General features: G+C 37.3%; 2 protein-coding genes across 2 annotated transcripts; one reads left to right on the forward strand and one right to left on the reverse strand.

The window, feature by feature from the left end:
• Positions 1 to 6,188: 6,188 nt before the first annotated feature.
• Positions 6,189 to 7,145, reverse strand: LOC119247080 (olfactory receptor 10C1). The gene has a single exon (XM_037513296.1). It carries the CDS (start codon positions 7,143 to 7,145, stop codon positions 6,189 to 6,191), a length of 957 nt encoding a protein of 318 aa, XP_037369193.1.
• Positions 7,146 to 15,115: 7,970 nt separating this feature from the next.
• LOC119248433 (olfactory receptor 6C76-like) lies at positions 15,116 to 16,051 on the forward strand. Its single transcript, XM_037515387.1, has one exon. The coding sequence runs from the start codon at positions 15,116 to 15,118 to the stop codon at positions 16,049 to 16,051; it is 936 nt and encodes a 311-aa protein (XP_037371284.1).
• Positions 16,052 to 17,505: the final 1,454 nt, after the last annotated feature.

Below are 17,505 nucleotides of genomic sequence, written 5' to 3' on the forward strand. Positions count from 1 at the left end.
AGACAAATATTTTCTTAAGATTTTATATTCTCTCTCTCTCTCTCTCTCTCTCTCTCTCTCTCTCTCTCTCTCTCTCTCTCTCATACACACACACACACACACACACACACGAATCTCTTGGGTGAATGTTAGCATTATTAGAGTAGTTTCCAAACACTCTGATTACTAAAAGTAACATACATGCAAACATAATTTTCTGATTTCTTCCATGGACAATTATATCTGCCTTTGACCATATAGCTTCTTTTAAAAATCTATTTGAAAGAGCAATTTATAACTTCCAATTTAAACTCCTTTTACATAATCTCTGGAAGTTACTTTAAAATTTATTTACATATATTATTTCTTTGGTGAATATAGTGATGTTACTTATCTGGTTTAATAATAACCTAGAATAAATGGGAAGAGAAGAGAATCTTCTTTGAACCAATTTCTCTTATTTTTAAGATATGCATGCAAAATTGTATTTATTACAATTTCTTGCCATTTCAAATATATACTTTTCTTTAAAATCAGTGTTTCACCTATTTTATTTATATTTAAAATTGAGGTAGCACTAGTTTACATCACTATACATTTTAGGAGCATAAGTCACACCTCATCAGGTGTGTGCTATCATCACCTAAGTACCAAACACTCTCCACCAAAGACAAATAACTCCCCTTCACACTTTGCTTATCAGAACCCCCTTTTCTAGCAACCTGTTGTGTAGTCAGAACCCAAAGATTTGGTTTAGTTTTGTCTGTTTCTTTGCTTTGTTTCTCTCTTTAAGAATCGTTTTGAATGGCAAGATAAAATTAACAACCTCTTTTGAGATGCTAAAATCTTATGGAGAAAGTTCAAAAAATATATTCTCAGTAGTTAATCAGATAAATATGTTACAGTCTTTCCTTCACACATTTAAAATGTTCTCATTATTGTATTCCCTGCAAGGTCACATATATAGCATTTATCTTACTGTAGGATTCTTTGATTAGCTTGAGTATTTGCTTTAACTATATTAGAAATCATGTTGCTTGTAAGTACTGTATTCTCAACCAGTCCTTTTAACCAGAGCAGTCATATAACAGACTAATTAATTATTTTCACTATTAATGCTACTTAGGATTTGAAGAATAACTACCAACACCAACAAAACCCCCCTTGCCCAAGTGTTAAGAACATCTATTGTCCAGTCATCTTAAAAGTTTTCCTGCAGCCACCCACCAAGAGTTGCGAATAACTCTGGTTAGATAATTATGAGGAAGAACTTCCTGACTGATTAAAACTGGTAATTAAAGCAGAAGGTGAACTGATGAGAACACTGAAGTTGCCTGGAATCTACCTAAAACAATGCAATAGCCTTCCTACTTCTACCTTAAGAATAATTGAAAAGGAAAGCAAGGCACTATGTTAGCCGTTGATCAAAAATGAAACATTTTGTATCTTCTGACTGAGATTAATTTCAGACACTAATAATTAGGCTATAATTCAAAATTATTTTTTTACATTTCCTAGAATCTTAATCACTCTGAGGTGGAAGATTTCTTACTTTAAATGAGAAAGACAATGTTTTAAATTTTAAAATTCTCCCCTAAATTGGATAGATATTCTTGTTATCACTTTTAATTAAATAAGAGAATTTATTAAATTATTAAATTAATTTATCAAAATTTATTTTTGAGGATTTTATCAGTTGATTCTGCAACAAAAATTAATTATCCTTAAAGAAATGTTTAACTATATTGGCTTATCTTATAGCATTCATGCATGTAAATAATTCCCTGGAAAACAGGAAACCATTTTCTACCTAAAGACAGAGGATGGGGATCAGAAAGGTATAAGACAATGGAGATTTAAATTTTAGATACTGTCTTTTAGAGTTTAATATAGTCAAGTGCAAATTATTTATGTCAAATAATTTAATCTGACAATTCAAACCGAACACTTTCTATACACATTAAATCAACAACCCATGAGTATACCCTTGATTATATTCATCAATTGAGAATTTCATATTTTTGAAAGCATGCCATTTCATTTTCCAAAATCTCTGCTTTTCAAAAGTTTTTCCTTCAAACTGATCAAAAAGATGTTTTCCTGTGATTTCTTCCCATTGTTTTTTAATTCTATCTTTTTACTCTCTTGAAAATAAGCCAAACATCTTTGCATGTTCGTTCAGTGTATAACGATAATTGCTTCAATCTTTTATAAAATTCAGCTTCCTTAGCGACTTCAGTCCAAGCTTATCCATTGTGGTCAAACATAGAAAATCTGGCCACCTGCAGTATAAACTTGCTTTATTATTTTACTTGTCTTTCAAATGTAGTAACATCTACAAGTAAACACAATACACATTCAATCATTTATTTTTAAGTATTTATTTAGAGTTTTCAAGGTCCCATTTGAAGGATACAGTCCATGAATCTCTTGGAATGAATATTGTGGAAACCACTGATTACCATGGTACCAACTATCTCGCCTCTCAAACAGTTTATAAGTTATTGGGGAAAGAGCAGGGAGTTAAAAATGCTGTAGAGAACAAGAGAGTTAGGTGATAAAAAACATGAGTCATATGTGAGATGTCCTTTCCTTGGTATAGGAAAGGAAAACACCGGGAATGATCCTATTTCTTTGGGCAAATTTTAAGTAATTTTAGTAAATGCAATATTTTAAATAAAATTTCATGTCACAATTTTTTTTAAAGATTTATTAATTTATCTACACAAGCAATGGGTACAGTCAGAAGCGCAGGAGGCTGGGAGAACTCAGCAGAGCCAGAGCGGGGAACAGAACAGGCAGACTGACAAAATACACTGCTGAGGGGAGCAGTGGGCGCGGCAAGAGAGGTCTGCGCACCATGTGGGACCCTTGCCCGGCGGCCAGGGATCGAACCGGCGCTACAGAGGCTGGGGGCAGCTTCGCAGCCCAGTGCTCAACCGCTGCGCCACCAGGGGAGGCCTTCATGTCACAATTTTTGAGCTAAAATGTCACAGTGCCTGATTTTTTAAAAAATGTAAACGTACAGAAAAGGTATTCAGATGCAATCACTACAAATTCTGTCCAGCAGATGGCACTGCTAGAGAGCTTTTCAAGAACAAGGCATCTTAACTGTGCACCATGAAATAATTTGCCTCTGAATTTCTTTAACTGGTAGGATTTGAACATAGTTAAATGTCATTTTTTTCCTAAGGCATTTATTCGTCAGTTAATAATTTGAAGAATGATTGCATTGTTTATATTGAAAATGTATAATTTGGTGACAATTTCAAGTGTACAAAATCCTATTCCGGCTTACTATCTTACTTAACAGATTAATCAATGTTGCCAGATCAATTAACAATTATTAACAAATAGTTGGTATCTGCAACTATATATGTATAAATAGAGAAAGCATATATAATCTTACTTACGTACTATTTTAAAAATTAAAACATGATGATAGTGCATTTCTGTCTAATGTTGGAAATGGTTTGGACACTAACCACATACTTTGATTTGTGTATTTGGAAAATTTCTCTTGAGTCAGGTGATCTGGTCACAAAGAGTACTTTTGTATTATGTAATTTGTTTAGCTTTTTCCTTCTGAGGATAGAAAAAACTTTTAAATTAAAATCCTCAGGAATCACACCAAACAAAAGGATAACTCTCAATTGTTTATCCCAAAATAATGAATAATATTTGTAAAGAAATTTTCATAATTCTTGAATCACTCTTAAAGGGTATATGCACGTAAGATCTGTATGATTAAGTAATAAAATAATTAAAATCTATTTTAATTAATGTAGTTTTTAGGATAGCCACTGAAAATTTTAACCAGACAAATATGTATCAAACTAGCAGAAGAATGTAGACTAATAACTAATCTTTTCTAGAAGTAAAAAGAATAAAAAAAATAGTCTGATATAAGTCCTCAGAACTTAGTTAAAATGGCCTTTGATTTATTGAAGATTGTATAACTCATGTCAAAATTACATTAAAAAAAGATAAAAAGGGGGAGAAGATATTTCTATCTCATGCAATAGAAAATTCCAGTGTATTACTAAAACTGGATTCATCTGCCTACATATCATTATGACACTACAGTTACGAAGTTCTAGGCAGTGTTTTCCTTCGTGGACATTACAATAATAAATTATTTAAAATAATAAATGATTTCAAAATATAAATAAAAGGTAAGAAATTATGACTATCTGGATTATGCCAGCAGAAATAAAGAGAAGCAAATGGATTCTCTTGTTTCATGGGGTTCACTTGCTGATTTAGGCATTTCCAGTTAAGTTACGTTGAACTTTCAAGTGAGATAGCAATTAGAAACTAGATTCAGATTTTGAATTGGTACTGTATAATGTAAGTGGTTAGCTTTCAATAAATTAATAAAAATGTCAATAATTAAAGTCAAATAGGGGAATATTTTGAATGTTACTGGAACATATATAATATCAGAGGCTACATATTATCACCAGTCACACCTAGGAAGTGGTCTTTATGTAATTATGGATCATTTACTGGAGTTGAATAAATATATTTTTGAGGACAAAATAGGTTTAAAAAATCCTAACACAGGAGAGCGAGCACTAAACAAATCTCAAAGAAGCAGGGGGTACCAGAAAGTGTCTCGTTGGTGCCCATAGCTTTTTATTACTCAAATTAAAAATATGTACACATCATTTTCCTTCACTACATTTTACATTGGGGCATAATTTGAGATTGCTTTTGCAATCCCTTCTCATTCTCTTCTAAACCAATAGTGAATATTGAATTGTCTCTCGTGATATGTGTGGGATAAACTTTGGGATGAACTGCTTTGGAGTTCAAGCAATAAAATATTGCATATGTTGGGTATGAGATTTCTTTCATCTCATTTCCTGGGAATTTTATTATCATTCTGGTATTCTAGGAAATTAGAGATTGAGGTGATGCAGGAACACCTGCCATGGAGTCCTTAACAGTTTGGTGGTGAATAGCAACAGCACAGCTTCTTTAAGTGGTTGTGCAGAGGAGTGAGAATTAAAATGAGAACCAAACAATATAAGAGACCTGACATGACCGGTGGCTGTTAGACTGGGGTATGTGTGTGTTTGTGAGTGTGTGTGTGCGCGCACATGTGTGTGTGTGTGTGTGTACATGTGAGCTATTTATGTGTTTCAGAGACAACTAAGAAGTAGCTTTGGAAGGTGAGGCTGTGCTGTCCCACAGGTACTGCTCATGGAAACTTCAGTCATCCATGCTTCTGAAGTTTCTTTCACCTAAAAGAACTTTTTAATTAAGGTATCTACATTTACTTTAAACATAATGCTATTCACACTGAATAGTCCACCGTAGAGTAAAATTAACTGTCATATGCACTAAGAATCCAAAAAAAATTTTTTTGTGAGTCACTTTATTGTGAGTTTTGCTTTTTTGCTGTGGCCTGGAACTAAACAGACAACATTTCCGAGATGTACCTTCATGGACAGTCCTATAGGAAATTATATTCAAATTGATAACTCCTATACAAGGTTTCTAAATGGAATAACAAGAGTGAATGTTACACAGAGACACATTTCTCTAAAACTTCACTATAATAAAAATAAAAGACAAGAGGATAAGAAGAAATGAATAATCTAGTTTTGTATGAAGAATCATGTCTCTTACTGGATTTATAAATTCAGTGCTTAAAGTTGTATCATACTTATATAACTTCTCAGTTGATTATTAAAGATGATTATTAACATGTATGAAAGCAGAGAAATTAAACTTCCATAATCCACTTTAAGAACACAAATTCTAAATTTAGTATGACACTAAATTTTATTATTTCCTATCAATTTTCTTATTTTCTTATTTCTTATTTTATTATTTCCTATCAATTTTTTCTTTTTTTTCCATTTAAGTACATTTCATTTACTTCACTAAAATGGTGTGAAATATACTTACCTTGATCCTAATGCCATTGGAAAATGAAAAAAAGAATTGTGTCAGGATACAGGAGATGCTTGGTAATTATGTTGGTGGGACGATATGGATTGAATGAATAATAGACAATTTAGTGATCCTACCACGTAGTTCAATTTTGCCAAAACTCACTGAAAAATGTAGTACACATCCCAGTGTTTTGGGGTTGCTGTGCTATAAATTTTTTAATGACACTGTTTTGTGATATAAGGATCATAAAATCTTGGGGAACTCTTGGCAGAATAGTGTTTTGGCTACAGTGGCTCTTTAGGTCATTGTCTACGCGGGTGTCTTTGTGCTACCTTTTGAAAGGCTTCCTTCACTTCCTTGTTTCTCAAGGTGTAGATGACAGGATTCAGAGCCGGGGTGACCACTGTGTACATGAGTGCAGTGGCTTTGTCTGTCTGTGCAGTGTGTGCAGCCTTAGGTTGGAGATAAGTGAACAACGCAGTGCCATAGAACAGAGAAACAACCAGAATATGAGAAGAACAAGTAGAGAAAGCTTTGTGCCGGCCAGCTGCTGAGGGCATTCTCAAGATGGTCGCCAGAATGCGTGTGTAGGAGCACAGGATGAGGAAACAGGGACTCATAATGAAGAGCACGGATACAGCAAACATTACAATTTCATTGTGGGAGGTATCCACACAAGCCAGCTTCACCACAGGCATGATGTCACAAAAGAAGTGCTCGATCCTTCCTGTGCCACAGAAGGGCAGAGTGAAGATCCAGGTGGTCTGGGCTGACTCCACCACCATCCCAGTTGTCCAAGATGCTGCAGCTAATTTCAAACACACACTGGGGCTCATCAAGAGGGTGTAACGCAGAGGGTAACAAATAGCTACAAAGCGGTCATAAGCCATGGCTGCTAGCAGGCAGCATTCTGTCAGCCCCAGGATGGTGAATATGTACATCTGCACGGCACAGCCCCCCACACTTATGGTCTTGTTCTCCACCAGTAGGTGGACCAGCATCTGAGGGACCACACTAGTGATATAGCACATTTCCAGAAAGGAGAGGTTAACCAGGAAGAAATACATGGGGGTGTGCAGGGAAGGGGTGACCCAGATTAGACAGATGATGATGAGGTTTCCTCCCACCGTAAACAAATAAATGATTAAAAACACAACAAAGAGCACCGGTTGTAATTCTGCTAAGGAGGAAAAAGCCACAAAGGTGAATTTGGTGCAGAGGGACTGGTTTCCACTCATTGTAGGCTCAGAGTCAGACATCTGTGGATACAGCGGAGAGAGTAGGTGAAGGAATAAGGTCCCCTAACATAATCAAACCCCAGCAATGGACGCTTTCCTGGAATCAGTGGTCTGACATGAGAATCTAGACACTTGAATTCCTTTTGCTAAATCTTTTAAATAATTGCCCAATTAAAATGCATGCAATATTCTTTGCTGATTTTGAGTTGTGGATCTTAGGCTATTTTAGAGAAAGTAAAGAAAGTATCTAATCAGATTTCTTTTTGTTTTATATTATTGATATCCAATCATATGCATATGCTGTTGTGTGAATAATATATAAAGACAGTCTACTTGTAAATGAGCCATATAAAACCTGCATGTATCGAGTAAAATATAAAGGGTCTATATTCTGGTCTTTTGAATTACACAATCGTTCTTAAAATCATATTTAAGAATTTGGAAGCATACATACACTCATTTATCTGTTCATTTTCATACATATTTTTGCTCATTTTAATTTTAAAATAATAAGCCAATGATTGGGCAGCTGAAATCCATAGAAACCAAAACTAACAGAATGTTCTTTCTACAGCCTCAATGTAATTTTACAGGGAATTATGAATAGTGAACATACCTAGAACCACAAGGTGAATCTTTTCCTTGCTAGGATCCTAGACTGTCTACGATTCCGAATTATAACATGATTATGAGATGAGCTATATTTCTATTCTGGCTAGAGAGCTTAGGGATTACATGCACAGCATGGTTTAATTGTATTTGTCTCAAGAGAAATTCATGCAGGAACAACAATAATGAATGAAATAATGGAAACTACTGAGCTATTCAAAAAAGACAAAATTTTCTTATTTGTGGCACCATAAATGGAACTGGAGGAAATTATGCTAAGCAAAATATATCAGAAGGAAAAAGATAAATACCAGTGATTTCACTCACACATAAGCAAAACAGCAGAGCAGGCAAAAATTAAAATAAGGCAAAATTTCAAAATCTGGGTGCAGAACTGAGGCTCCTAGAGAGATAGGGAGGGATAGGGAGCAAAGATTAAGAGGGGGCACCTTCCTCTATGGTGGAGGATTATTGATGCTTTGGTCATGGGCCTGGTGTCATAACATACATCTAAAAAGAGGTGAAACTATACCCTTAAATTGCATACTATGTTGTAAACCAAGATTACCTACAAATATACAATTAAAACAAACAAAAAACTCAGCCCTGTCTTTTGCAATGTGATTCTGAAACTACTCTCCACAGGAAAATAAGTTTCCTCATATTTTGAGTCTATTCTGAGCCCGGGACTTGATTTTGCCAAGAGAATGTAATGTGCTAATTCAGAGTACAGAGTCAAGAAGCCAAACATACATCAACTCTCTTGCACCCACATGATTTCTCAAGATAGCAAGACAAGACTAGCCTGCTCGAAGAAGAGCCGTCTACTCAAGCAGATCTCATCCATTCCATGCGGCCATTCTAGACCAGTTTAAAATCAATTGATTCTCCAAAATGTGGTTCTCCACATCAGCAGAAGAGTCTAACTGAGCCAGAGAGTGATGAGCAATAATGAATGCATTGTTACTTTAAGGCACTAAGTTTAGGGAAGTTTTGTTACATAAACTGTGGTATGAAACACATAATGAATGCCAGATAATTAGATTAAGTATCACAACTGCAGGTTCATCTCTGACTCTAATTGAAATTATTTGCACTATGCTGCAGGGGACAGAGAAGTGGTAAATGTTATCCATTATAGTAAGAAAGTCAGTTTCCAGGGCTTATCTTTCTTATCCCCCATTGAGGTATTGAACTCTCTCTCCTTCAACTGTCTGTCTCTCTGAATATTAACTCCTCAAGCTTCCAGGATTTGTTTCTGTCTTTTACTTGGTTTCCTTTATAAGGTCACTGGCTTAGATTTCCACTTACCCTGTGCATCTCAGCACTACCTGATCACATAATGATAGAGCATCTCTTAGGAAATTCTTATAGGAACCCCATTAGCCCATAGATGTTACTCCTATTACTATAGTTTCTATAATTGCCTTTCCCCTCAAATTTTATCAATTTATCAGTCATTTATGAAACTATATAATTTGGAGAATACACCTTCACACCTCCATTGTGTGTTCTTTTCATATCATTCATCTCTTTGTAAAGAATTCTTTGTTCCTGGATCTCTTTTCTAAGACCTTTCACCTGCCTTTCTGTGTTTGACTATACTTCTAATACCTTATTTGCTTTGGTTAAATTATTAATCTAAAATATTTGTCTGTATACTCCTCTAATTCTATGACCTTCATTTAAGTCACTGGATTTCTAGTCTCTACTTTTTCCATCTTGCGTTCAGATGCTCCTTATTTCATAGGCATATAAGCTGCCTTATTGGCTTTTCTTCTGGTTGAGGTTCTCTGGGCTTATTTTGTTTGTTTTCTTTGTATAACTTTGTGGTAGGTAAAGGAGGGGGTGAAAGCTGGAGTCCAAAGACTCGGTCTCTGATCTTGTGGGTAAGGAGACCTTTTCATGTGGTCCTGGATTTTTGCTTTTGGAGACACATTATTTTTTCAATAACTTAATTATTTTTTCAATTTCCTTGCTCATAATTGGTCTGTTCCAGTTTTCTATTTCTTTTTTATTCAAGTTTGGAAGTTTGTAGACTTCTAAGAATTTGCCAGTTTCATTCCAATTTTCCAATTTGTGGCATAAACACATTCTTATTAGTCTCTTATGGTCCTCTGTATTTCTGAGGTGTGTGTAGTAACTTCTCTTTCATTTCTGATTCTATTTTTAGAGTTTTCTCCCTCTTGTTCTTCGTGAGTCAGGCTAAAAGTCTATTTTTTCAAAGAAACAACTTTTGGTTTCATTGATCTTTTGACTCTCTTTTTGATTTCTAGTTCATTTGTCTGGGCCCAATTTCTATTATTTCCTTCCTTCTACAGGTTTTCTATTTCATTTCTTCTTTTTCTCAGAAATTTCCATACCTGTATTGTTTAACAGCTGACTAAGTAAAAAAATAAATTGATTATAACTAAGGGGTTGGCAAACTATGACCCATAGGCCAAATCCAGTTCATTGCTCATTTTGATAATGGCTGTTGAGATCAGAATGGATTTTACATTTTTAAATGTTGGGCAAAAAACAAAAGGATAGTATATTGTGCATGTGAAAAGTATATGAAATTCATACTTAAATATCCTCCAATGAAATTTTATGGGAACATAGACACTCATTCATTTCTGTATTTTCGATGCCAGCTTTCACACTATAATGGCAGTAGGGAAGTTGTGATAGAGCCCATATGATCCACATACTTAAAATACTTACAGCCGAGTCATTCACAAGTTTGCTGACCCTTCGTGTAATGGCTGATCCACTTCACTTTGTTGAAGCAGAAAAATTTCCCTGTTGGTTATATATGACTCCCCAAACCAGGCAGAGGCGACCTGCTCACCCTGCATTCAGCAGGCTGTGCTCTCTGGAGACACTCGCACTCTCTGGCTGCCAAACTGAGAGCCCACCAGCAGGTGACACAGAGAGGAGGCAAGGAGCCTCTCCCACTAGCAGGTGACACAGAGGGGAGGTAGGAGCCTCTCCTGGTCCTGAAGGCCAGCCCAGGAGTCCTCACCAAGAGACTGTGACTCACCTGGGGCGCCTACAGTCTCTGACTACAGCAGCTAAACTCTGGAGAATACAGTGGGGATAGGTGGGTGCCTCCCCTGGCTCCCCAAACCAGACACCATCACATGCTGTGCTCTCTGGGGAGGCTCAAACTCTCTAGTAACCAGGAGGTCCCACTACGGGGGAGGTGGGTACTTCTGGTCACCGAAGCCTATTTAGAATCCCCCGATCAGGATGCTCTCTCCCTGGGAGCCTACACTCTGGTTTAGCAGGGGAGCACTGGGCCACACACTGGGGATGGTGGGTGTCTGTCCCACCTCCCTGGGTCAGGCGCAGATATCCCAGGTGCCCTTTGTTATGCAGCTGGTGGCTCACACACTCTCTCCGGCTGCACATTCTGCAGACTGCCTCATAACTCTGAAATTGCACACGGGATAGGTGAGTGTTTCTTCCTACTGTTGAACCCCGTCACAGGCTAGTCACAGGCCATCAGGGCTGTTCAGCAGAATACACTCTTAGGGAAACCTTCACTCTAGTGCAGCTAGTGCAGGGGAAAACAAGGGAGATCTGGCTTCCCCAGCTTCTTGGCACAGTTCCTGCACACTTGCCTACCCATTTAATGTCCCTGTCGTTCCCAGCGCCGGAGGCACTGGTCTTCACTTCCTAGCTCCGACCCACATGTGACTCTTCCTCCAGCCTCTCTCACTGTGTCCACGAAGGGAGGCATGACTCAAGGGTTCTGTCATTCTGCCATCTTTCCCCTCTCCTCTTGTGTGAGTGTTTTTAAAGCTATCTATAATCTTAGTGAACAACTCTTTTTGTTCTGGATATATTTTCTAAAATCCTGAGTTGTCTTAAAATTTCCATCCCCAAATCTCTGTTAAATACTTGCTTGTTCTACTTTATGTAGGTCTCTGAGATACAGCCTTTCCATCCTGCATTCAGATACTCGGTCTCCTAGGCAAGTGCATCGCCTTAATTGCTTTTTCCAAGAAGGGTGCTGTGGCTTTAATTCTGTTTGTTTCTCTTCTTTACTTTACTCCATTACAGGTGAGGGAAGGAGGGGATGTATCAGTCTTGGTGGGGAAGAAGGATTATTCTAGACAGAGAGGTTTACCTTGCTTCGTTTTCCCTCCTCTGCAAAGCAAACTCTGCTTCAGGGAGTCCAAATTCCAGAACTCTGTGTCCTTGTTGCTCCTGTGGCTGCACAGCGTGGGCTGTGTACAGATTACAGCCGCCCTTGCAGATCTCAGTGCAGGGCGGGTAGGACCCTGCCTCTGACACTCCAAAGCAGCCAGATTCTCCATGATTGAATCAGCATCGCAGCACATGGAAGCAAGCAGCTCTACACTCACCCATTACTGAAGAAAATTTCCTCACGCAAGTTCTCCATACCACACAGTCTCTGCCAGTGTCCAAACTGTTTGGCTGGCACTGCCACTCCCTGGCCACAGTTCCCTCGCTCTCTCCCCCTGTTGCACCACAGCAGTAAGTCACCAAACTCAGAGCAAGATTTCTGGGTTTCAGTTGACGATTGCCAGTGATGACTTGGTGAGTTTTCCCATTTTTATAGGACAATGGACAAAGGGATAGGAAACTCGTCTTGTATTATTTTCAAATTAAAGTGTAAGGAGTTTGGTTGTTTTGGTGTGCTGGGCTGGTTGGGAGGGATTTTGGCAGATGATCTGATTGAGGTTCAGTGGAAGTATCCTATGTCTTGATAATGAGTAATAGTGGAAAGATAACAAGATACAGCAAGATGCATGAGGAGTTTGGGAAAGTTCAGTCTGAAGAGAGAAGAGTAATGCAAATGGAGATAAATGGACAGATTCAGAATTTGTGTAGGACGTAGAGGTGGCAATACCTGCTGTGGGAAATGAGCAGCAAGGTAAGAAAACTAAAGCCCTGGTCAGTAGGAACCAAGGAAGGCATCATTTTCCTTCTGATATATTTCTCATAAATCCATGAGAGTTCACTTTTTTTTTATAAAGTTGCCTTTTTTTTTTAAAGATTTATTTATTTATTTATACAAGCACTGGGTACAGTCAGAAACATGGGAAGGTGAGAGAATTCACCAGAGCCAAAGCGGGGAGCAGAGCAGGCAGACCAACAAAATAAACTGCTGAGGGGAGCAGCGGGTGCGGCAGGAGAGGTCTGCGCGCCATGTGGGACCCTCGCTGGCGGCTGGGGATCGAACCTGCGCTGCAGAGCCTGCGGGCAGCTTCACAGCCCAGCGCTCAACTGCTGCACCACCAGGGGAGGTCTGAGAGTTCACGCTTAGTTTCCTTTGTTCACACAGTTTACCCTACCTAAAATGTCATATTCTACTTACTAATCTGTCTCCAATGTCTTGCTAAAGATCCACGCTTTCTTACAAATCTTCCCCAACTGGCCCAAGTCCTAGAAAAATCTTATGGTCTCACTCATAGCAGGAATCTAGAAAACTTAAATAAGGGACCAGGAAAATGAATATAAGAAAGTGAAAATCAAAATCAACAAAAAACTATGAACCAGAGACACTTTTTGGGGGGTGGGGGGCGGGAGGGGAAGGATTGGGGTCAGAATGGGGCGTTTGCAATTGTATGGGGGAATATAAAAATAAAATTTAATATTTAAAAAAAAATAAAAAAATAAAAAAAAATAAAAACTGCAAAAAAAAAAAAAAAAAAAATCTTCACTCCTGGTCTCCTTTGCCACATACCAAAATCAGGATCATTTACCTTTAAGTTTATGACACTGTATATTGCTATATTCATTCATGCATTCTGTATCCTCAATAAATTGGTAAATTACAATAGTCAAGGATGTTACCTTGACTTCAATTCCTCAGTGTATTGCAGTGCATTCTCCATGGACCTGTGAAAATATTTTAGTAAATGTTCGTCACTTATAATGAAGTCATGAAAGAAGAAATTTGCCCTCATGGGATGAAATGCTTATATCTATTGTTTCCATGACATTTATTTTATTAGGTGCTAATCGGTTCTCAAACACACAATTTCATTTCAATTAGCATGGTCTTTTACTCATATTATTTTGAGACAGTATTACCTTGAAGTGTTTGAGCACACTCAGTCACTGGTCATTACAGTAAAATCGACTAGAGTTTTTCCTCTGTATTCTCCTGAGTAGAGGTACATTACAGTTCTGCTGTAACTTGGCCTCTCCATCAGTTAAGAAGGAATGAGCAAATAGAAATCACCATTTCATCTGAATTAAAAAACAGTCTCAATGGTAGTTTTTTTCTTTATATCTTTCCTTGCTGTCTTATCTCCTCCCTCCTCTGTTTTCTTTTTCTTCTCCATTTCAATTTTCCTCTCTCTCTGAGCCCTGACTCACTATATTTTACATTTCACTTAATTATTTTCTTCACTTTTTCAAAAGAACATCCTGTGGAAACATTGAACTTGCTCAATTCTGTTCAAATCAGACATACTGGGCCTCCCTGGTTGCACAGTGGGTTGAGCACTATGCTGTGAAGGGGTCTACAGCCTCTGCAGCGCGGGTTCAATTCCCAGCCGGCCAGGGACCTACCCATATAGCATGCCTCACCCGCTGCTCCCCTCAGCAGTGTCTTTGGTCCACCAGTGTCTTCTGCTCCCTGCTCTGTCTCTAGTGAATTATCTCACCCTCATGTGCCTCTTATCTGTACCCAGTTCTTGTATAAATAAATAAATCTTTTAAAAAAATCAGACATACTGTGCAATCAGTCAGATCTAGTGTTGGAATGAGAAATGGTAAATGTGAAGAGAAGAGACAAAGAGATAGAAATCAGGACAGAATACAGCACACTGAGTGATAACATTTTTAAAAAAGAATCAAAAAGCATGAGATCAAATATTGATTAGCTGAGTAAAATATCCCAAAAGGCCACCAACTGCAAAACTTATAGTCACGATTATATTGAATTAATTCCAATATTTATCTGAAGCCAAAGCTGGATTTCTGTTTTCAGTCATCATCATCTTGCATCTCTTCCACATGCACTGCCAGCTCTTTGACTCAATGAAATTTATGTAATCTTCAGTCAGGATGAATGTTAAATAATATGACACTTGGATTCTCACATACTGAGAAAAGAGGAAATCAGTTTTTTTCACATGCAAATTCACCTTTTTACATAATTATAATAAATATAACTAAACAAGAACATAAAGATGACATATGAGATGGGGAAAAATATTTTCTCAATGTGTACAAAGGGACAGATTTTACTACAGTGTGTCTTACAGTAATAATTTCAGCAAAGTGTACCTTTCCTCCAGATAATCAGTAGAATTACTAGTATTTTTACCTTGGTACTGTCATATTTTACCACTAGATCCTTTACATATATTTCTCTCAATATTTTTACTAGAGCAGAAACAGATCAGGAGACAACAATGGAAAATCGTACAAAGGTGACGGTGTTTATCTTAGTAGGACTGACAGAGGATCCCGGATTGAAGATCGTGCTATTTATCTTCCTGCTTCTCACCTACTTGCTAAGTATCTCAGGCAACTTGATAATCATCACCCTCACTTTGCTGGATTCTCATCTCAAGACCCCCATGTACTTCTTTCTTCGAAATTTTTCCTTCTTAGAAATCTCGTATACAACAGTCTGCATCCCAAAATTGCTCGCCACCATGGCCACTGGTGACAAAACCATTTCTTATAACTGTTGTGTAACTCAGTTATTTTTTGCCTTCCTTCTTGGCGCATCTGAATTTTATCTCCTGGCCGCCATGTCCTATGACCGCTACGTGGCCATCTGCAAGCCCCTGCACTACACCACCATCATGAACAGCCGGGTCTGTATTCAGATGGTGCTTAGCTGTTGGCTTACTGGTTTCCTCATCATCTTTCCAGGACTCATCTTAGGCTTACAGCTGGATTTCTGTGACTCCAACATCATCGATCATTTCTACTGTGACACTGCTCCTCTCCTACAAATCTCCTGCACAGATACACAGTTTTTGGAAACCATGAGCTTCATCTTAGCTTTGGTGACCCTCCTGATGACTCTGATTTTAGTCCTTCTATCTTATACCTACATTGCCCTGACAATTTTAAAATTTCCTTCTGCCAACCAGAGAAAAAAGGCTTTTTCGACTTGTTCTTCTCATATGATTGTCATCTCCCTCTCATATGGCAGCTGCATTTTTATGTACATTAAACCCTCAGCAAAACAGAGGATATCCTTAATGAAGGGAGTTTCAGTGCTCAATACCTCAGTGGCCCCACTTTTGAACCCTTTCATTTATACGTTAAGGAACCAGCAGGTGAAACAAGCGTTTAAGGATTTGCTACAAAGAGTTTTGTCATTATCAAAATGAAATCACAGTGAGATATATAAAAGAGATTATTACAGAAAACTGCAAAACAAATACCTACATTTGGTCTGAATTTCCTTTACTCTGACATGTCCTTTTGGTTCTTTCGGAAGTCCCATGATGTTTTCATTACAATTGATTCTCAATCATGCCCTTCCTTTCAAAATCAAAATTTTGTTTTTATTTTTCATTATAAATATTCTCATATTTGACCCTTCCTCTCTATTCTTTCACTGAAGTGCAAATAATAAATGAAAGTTTAACCTTTATGTATCTTATCATGAGGTGATTATTCTCAGATGTGCAATGTATTTTGTTCTCTTATTTAGTGTTCTATAAAATAGAATGTTTAAAACAACTTTATGATGCGGCTTTTCCAGAATTTTTTTTGTCTTACCATGGATTTTTATTTCCCGTTACAATTTTCAGTTGTTTTTCCCTTTGAATATATTTAAAAGTAGGAATTTGATCTTAAAATACGTTATTCTTTGCCTAAGAATAAAACTAACTTGTACCCTTAAATCTTATATACTATAGCATACAAATTCATAAGGTATATTATCTTTATATTATGTTTGGTCTTCTATAAGTAAAATTTGAATCATATATGTGCACTAGACCTTGGCAACTTTTTTTTTAAAGATTTATTTATGTATACAAGAACAGGGGTACAGACCAGAGGGTGGGGGGTGAGAGGATTCACCAGAGACAAAGTAGGGAGCAGAACAGGCAGATTGACTGAAATACACTGCTGAGGGGAGCAGCGGGCGAGTCAGGAGAGGTCTGCTGCACCATATGGGTTGCTCCCTGGTCGGCTGGGGATTCAACTCATGCTGGAGAGGATGCAAATAGCTTCAAAGGCTGCGTCTTAACCCCATGTGTCACCAGGGAGGCCTGATCTTGGTAACTTTGATTAAGACTAAAATACAGTCTGAGGAGATCACATTTGATATTTTGTCAGCTAGTCCTCATTCAACTTAGAACTCTGTTCCTTGAACTCTACATCTATAACACAATAAAACCTAGATCTTTTTTAAGAGGTTAAGGCTAATTAGAATAATAAAACAGTTAATGGATTAAAAGAGGAATGTTAATTATGAATTTTTTTTTTATTTCACATTTTTTTTGTTTCTTAGGAAACAAAAAAACATTTTTTTTGTTTTCTTAGGAAAACAACAACAATGAAATAGACCACATAAGCCCTTTTATTTCAAAGCATATAACTAGTGGTATTCAATGACTATGATAGGGGAATATTAGTGTTCTGTGGTGGGCATAGAGTAGCAACGAACATTTGAAGAGATGGGAACCTATACCCTTAAATCTTACATACCATTATAACCCAATGCTATGTCAATTAAAAAAAATGTAATTTAAAAAATATAGAGATAATTGGGGATAAAAGAAAAACTAGTCATGACAGGTAAAAGAAAATCAAATTAATTATTTTAATTGGA

This window comes from Talpa occidentalis, unplaced genomic scaffold (assembly GCF_014898055.3).
Source record: "Talpa occidentalis isolate TD23 unplaced genomic scaffold, MPIMG_talOcc4v2.1 talOcc4.16, whole genome shotgun sequence".
NCBI lineage: Eukaryota > Metazoa > Chordata > Mammalia > Eulipotyphla > Talpidae > Talpa > Talpa occidentalis.

Bases quoted from the DNA above. Each gene is read 5' to 3' on its own strand.
- LOC119247080 (XM_037513296.1), bottom strand. From the start codon at position 7,145: ATGTCTGACTCTGAGCCTACAATGAGTGGAAACCAGTCCCTCTGCACC.
- LOC119248433 (XM_037515387.1), top strand. From the start codon at position 15,116: ATGGAAAATCGTACAAAGGTGACGGTGTTTATCTTAGTAGGACTGACA.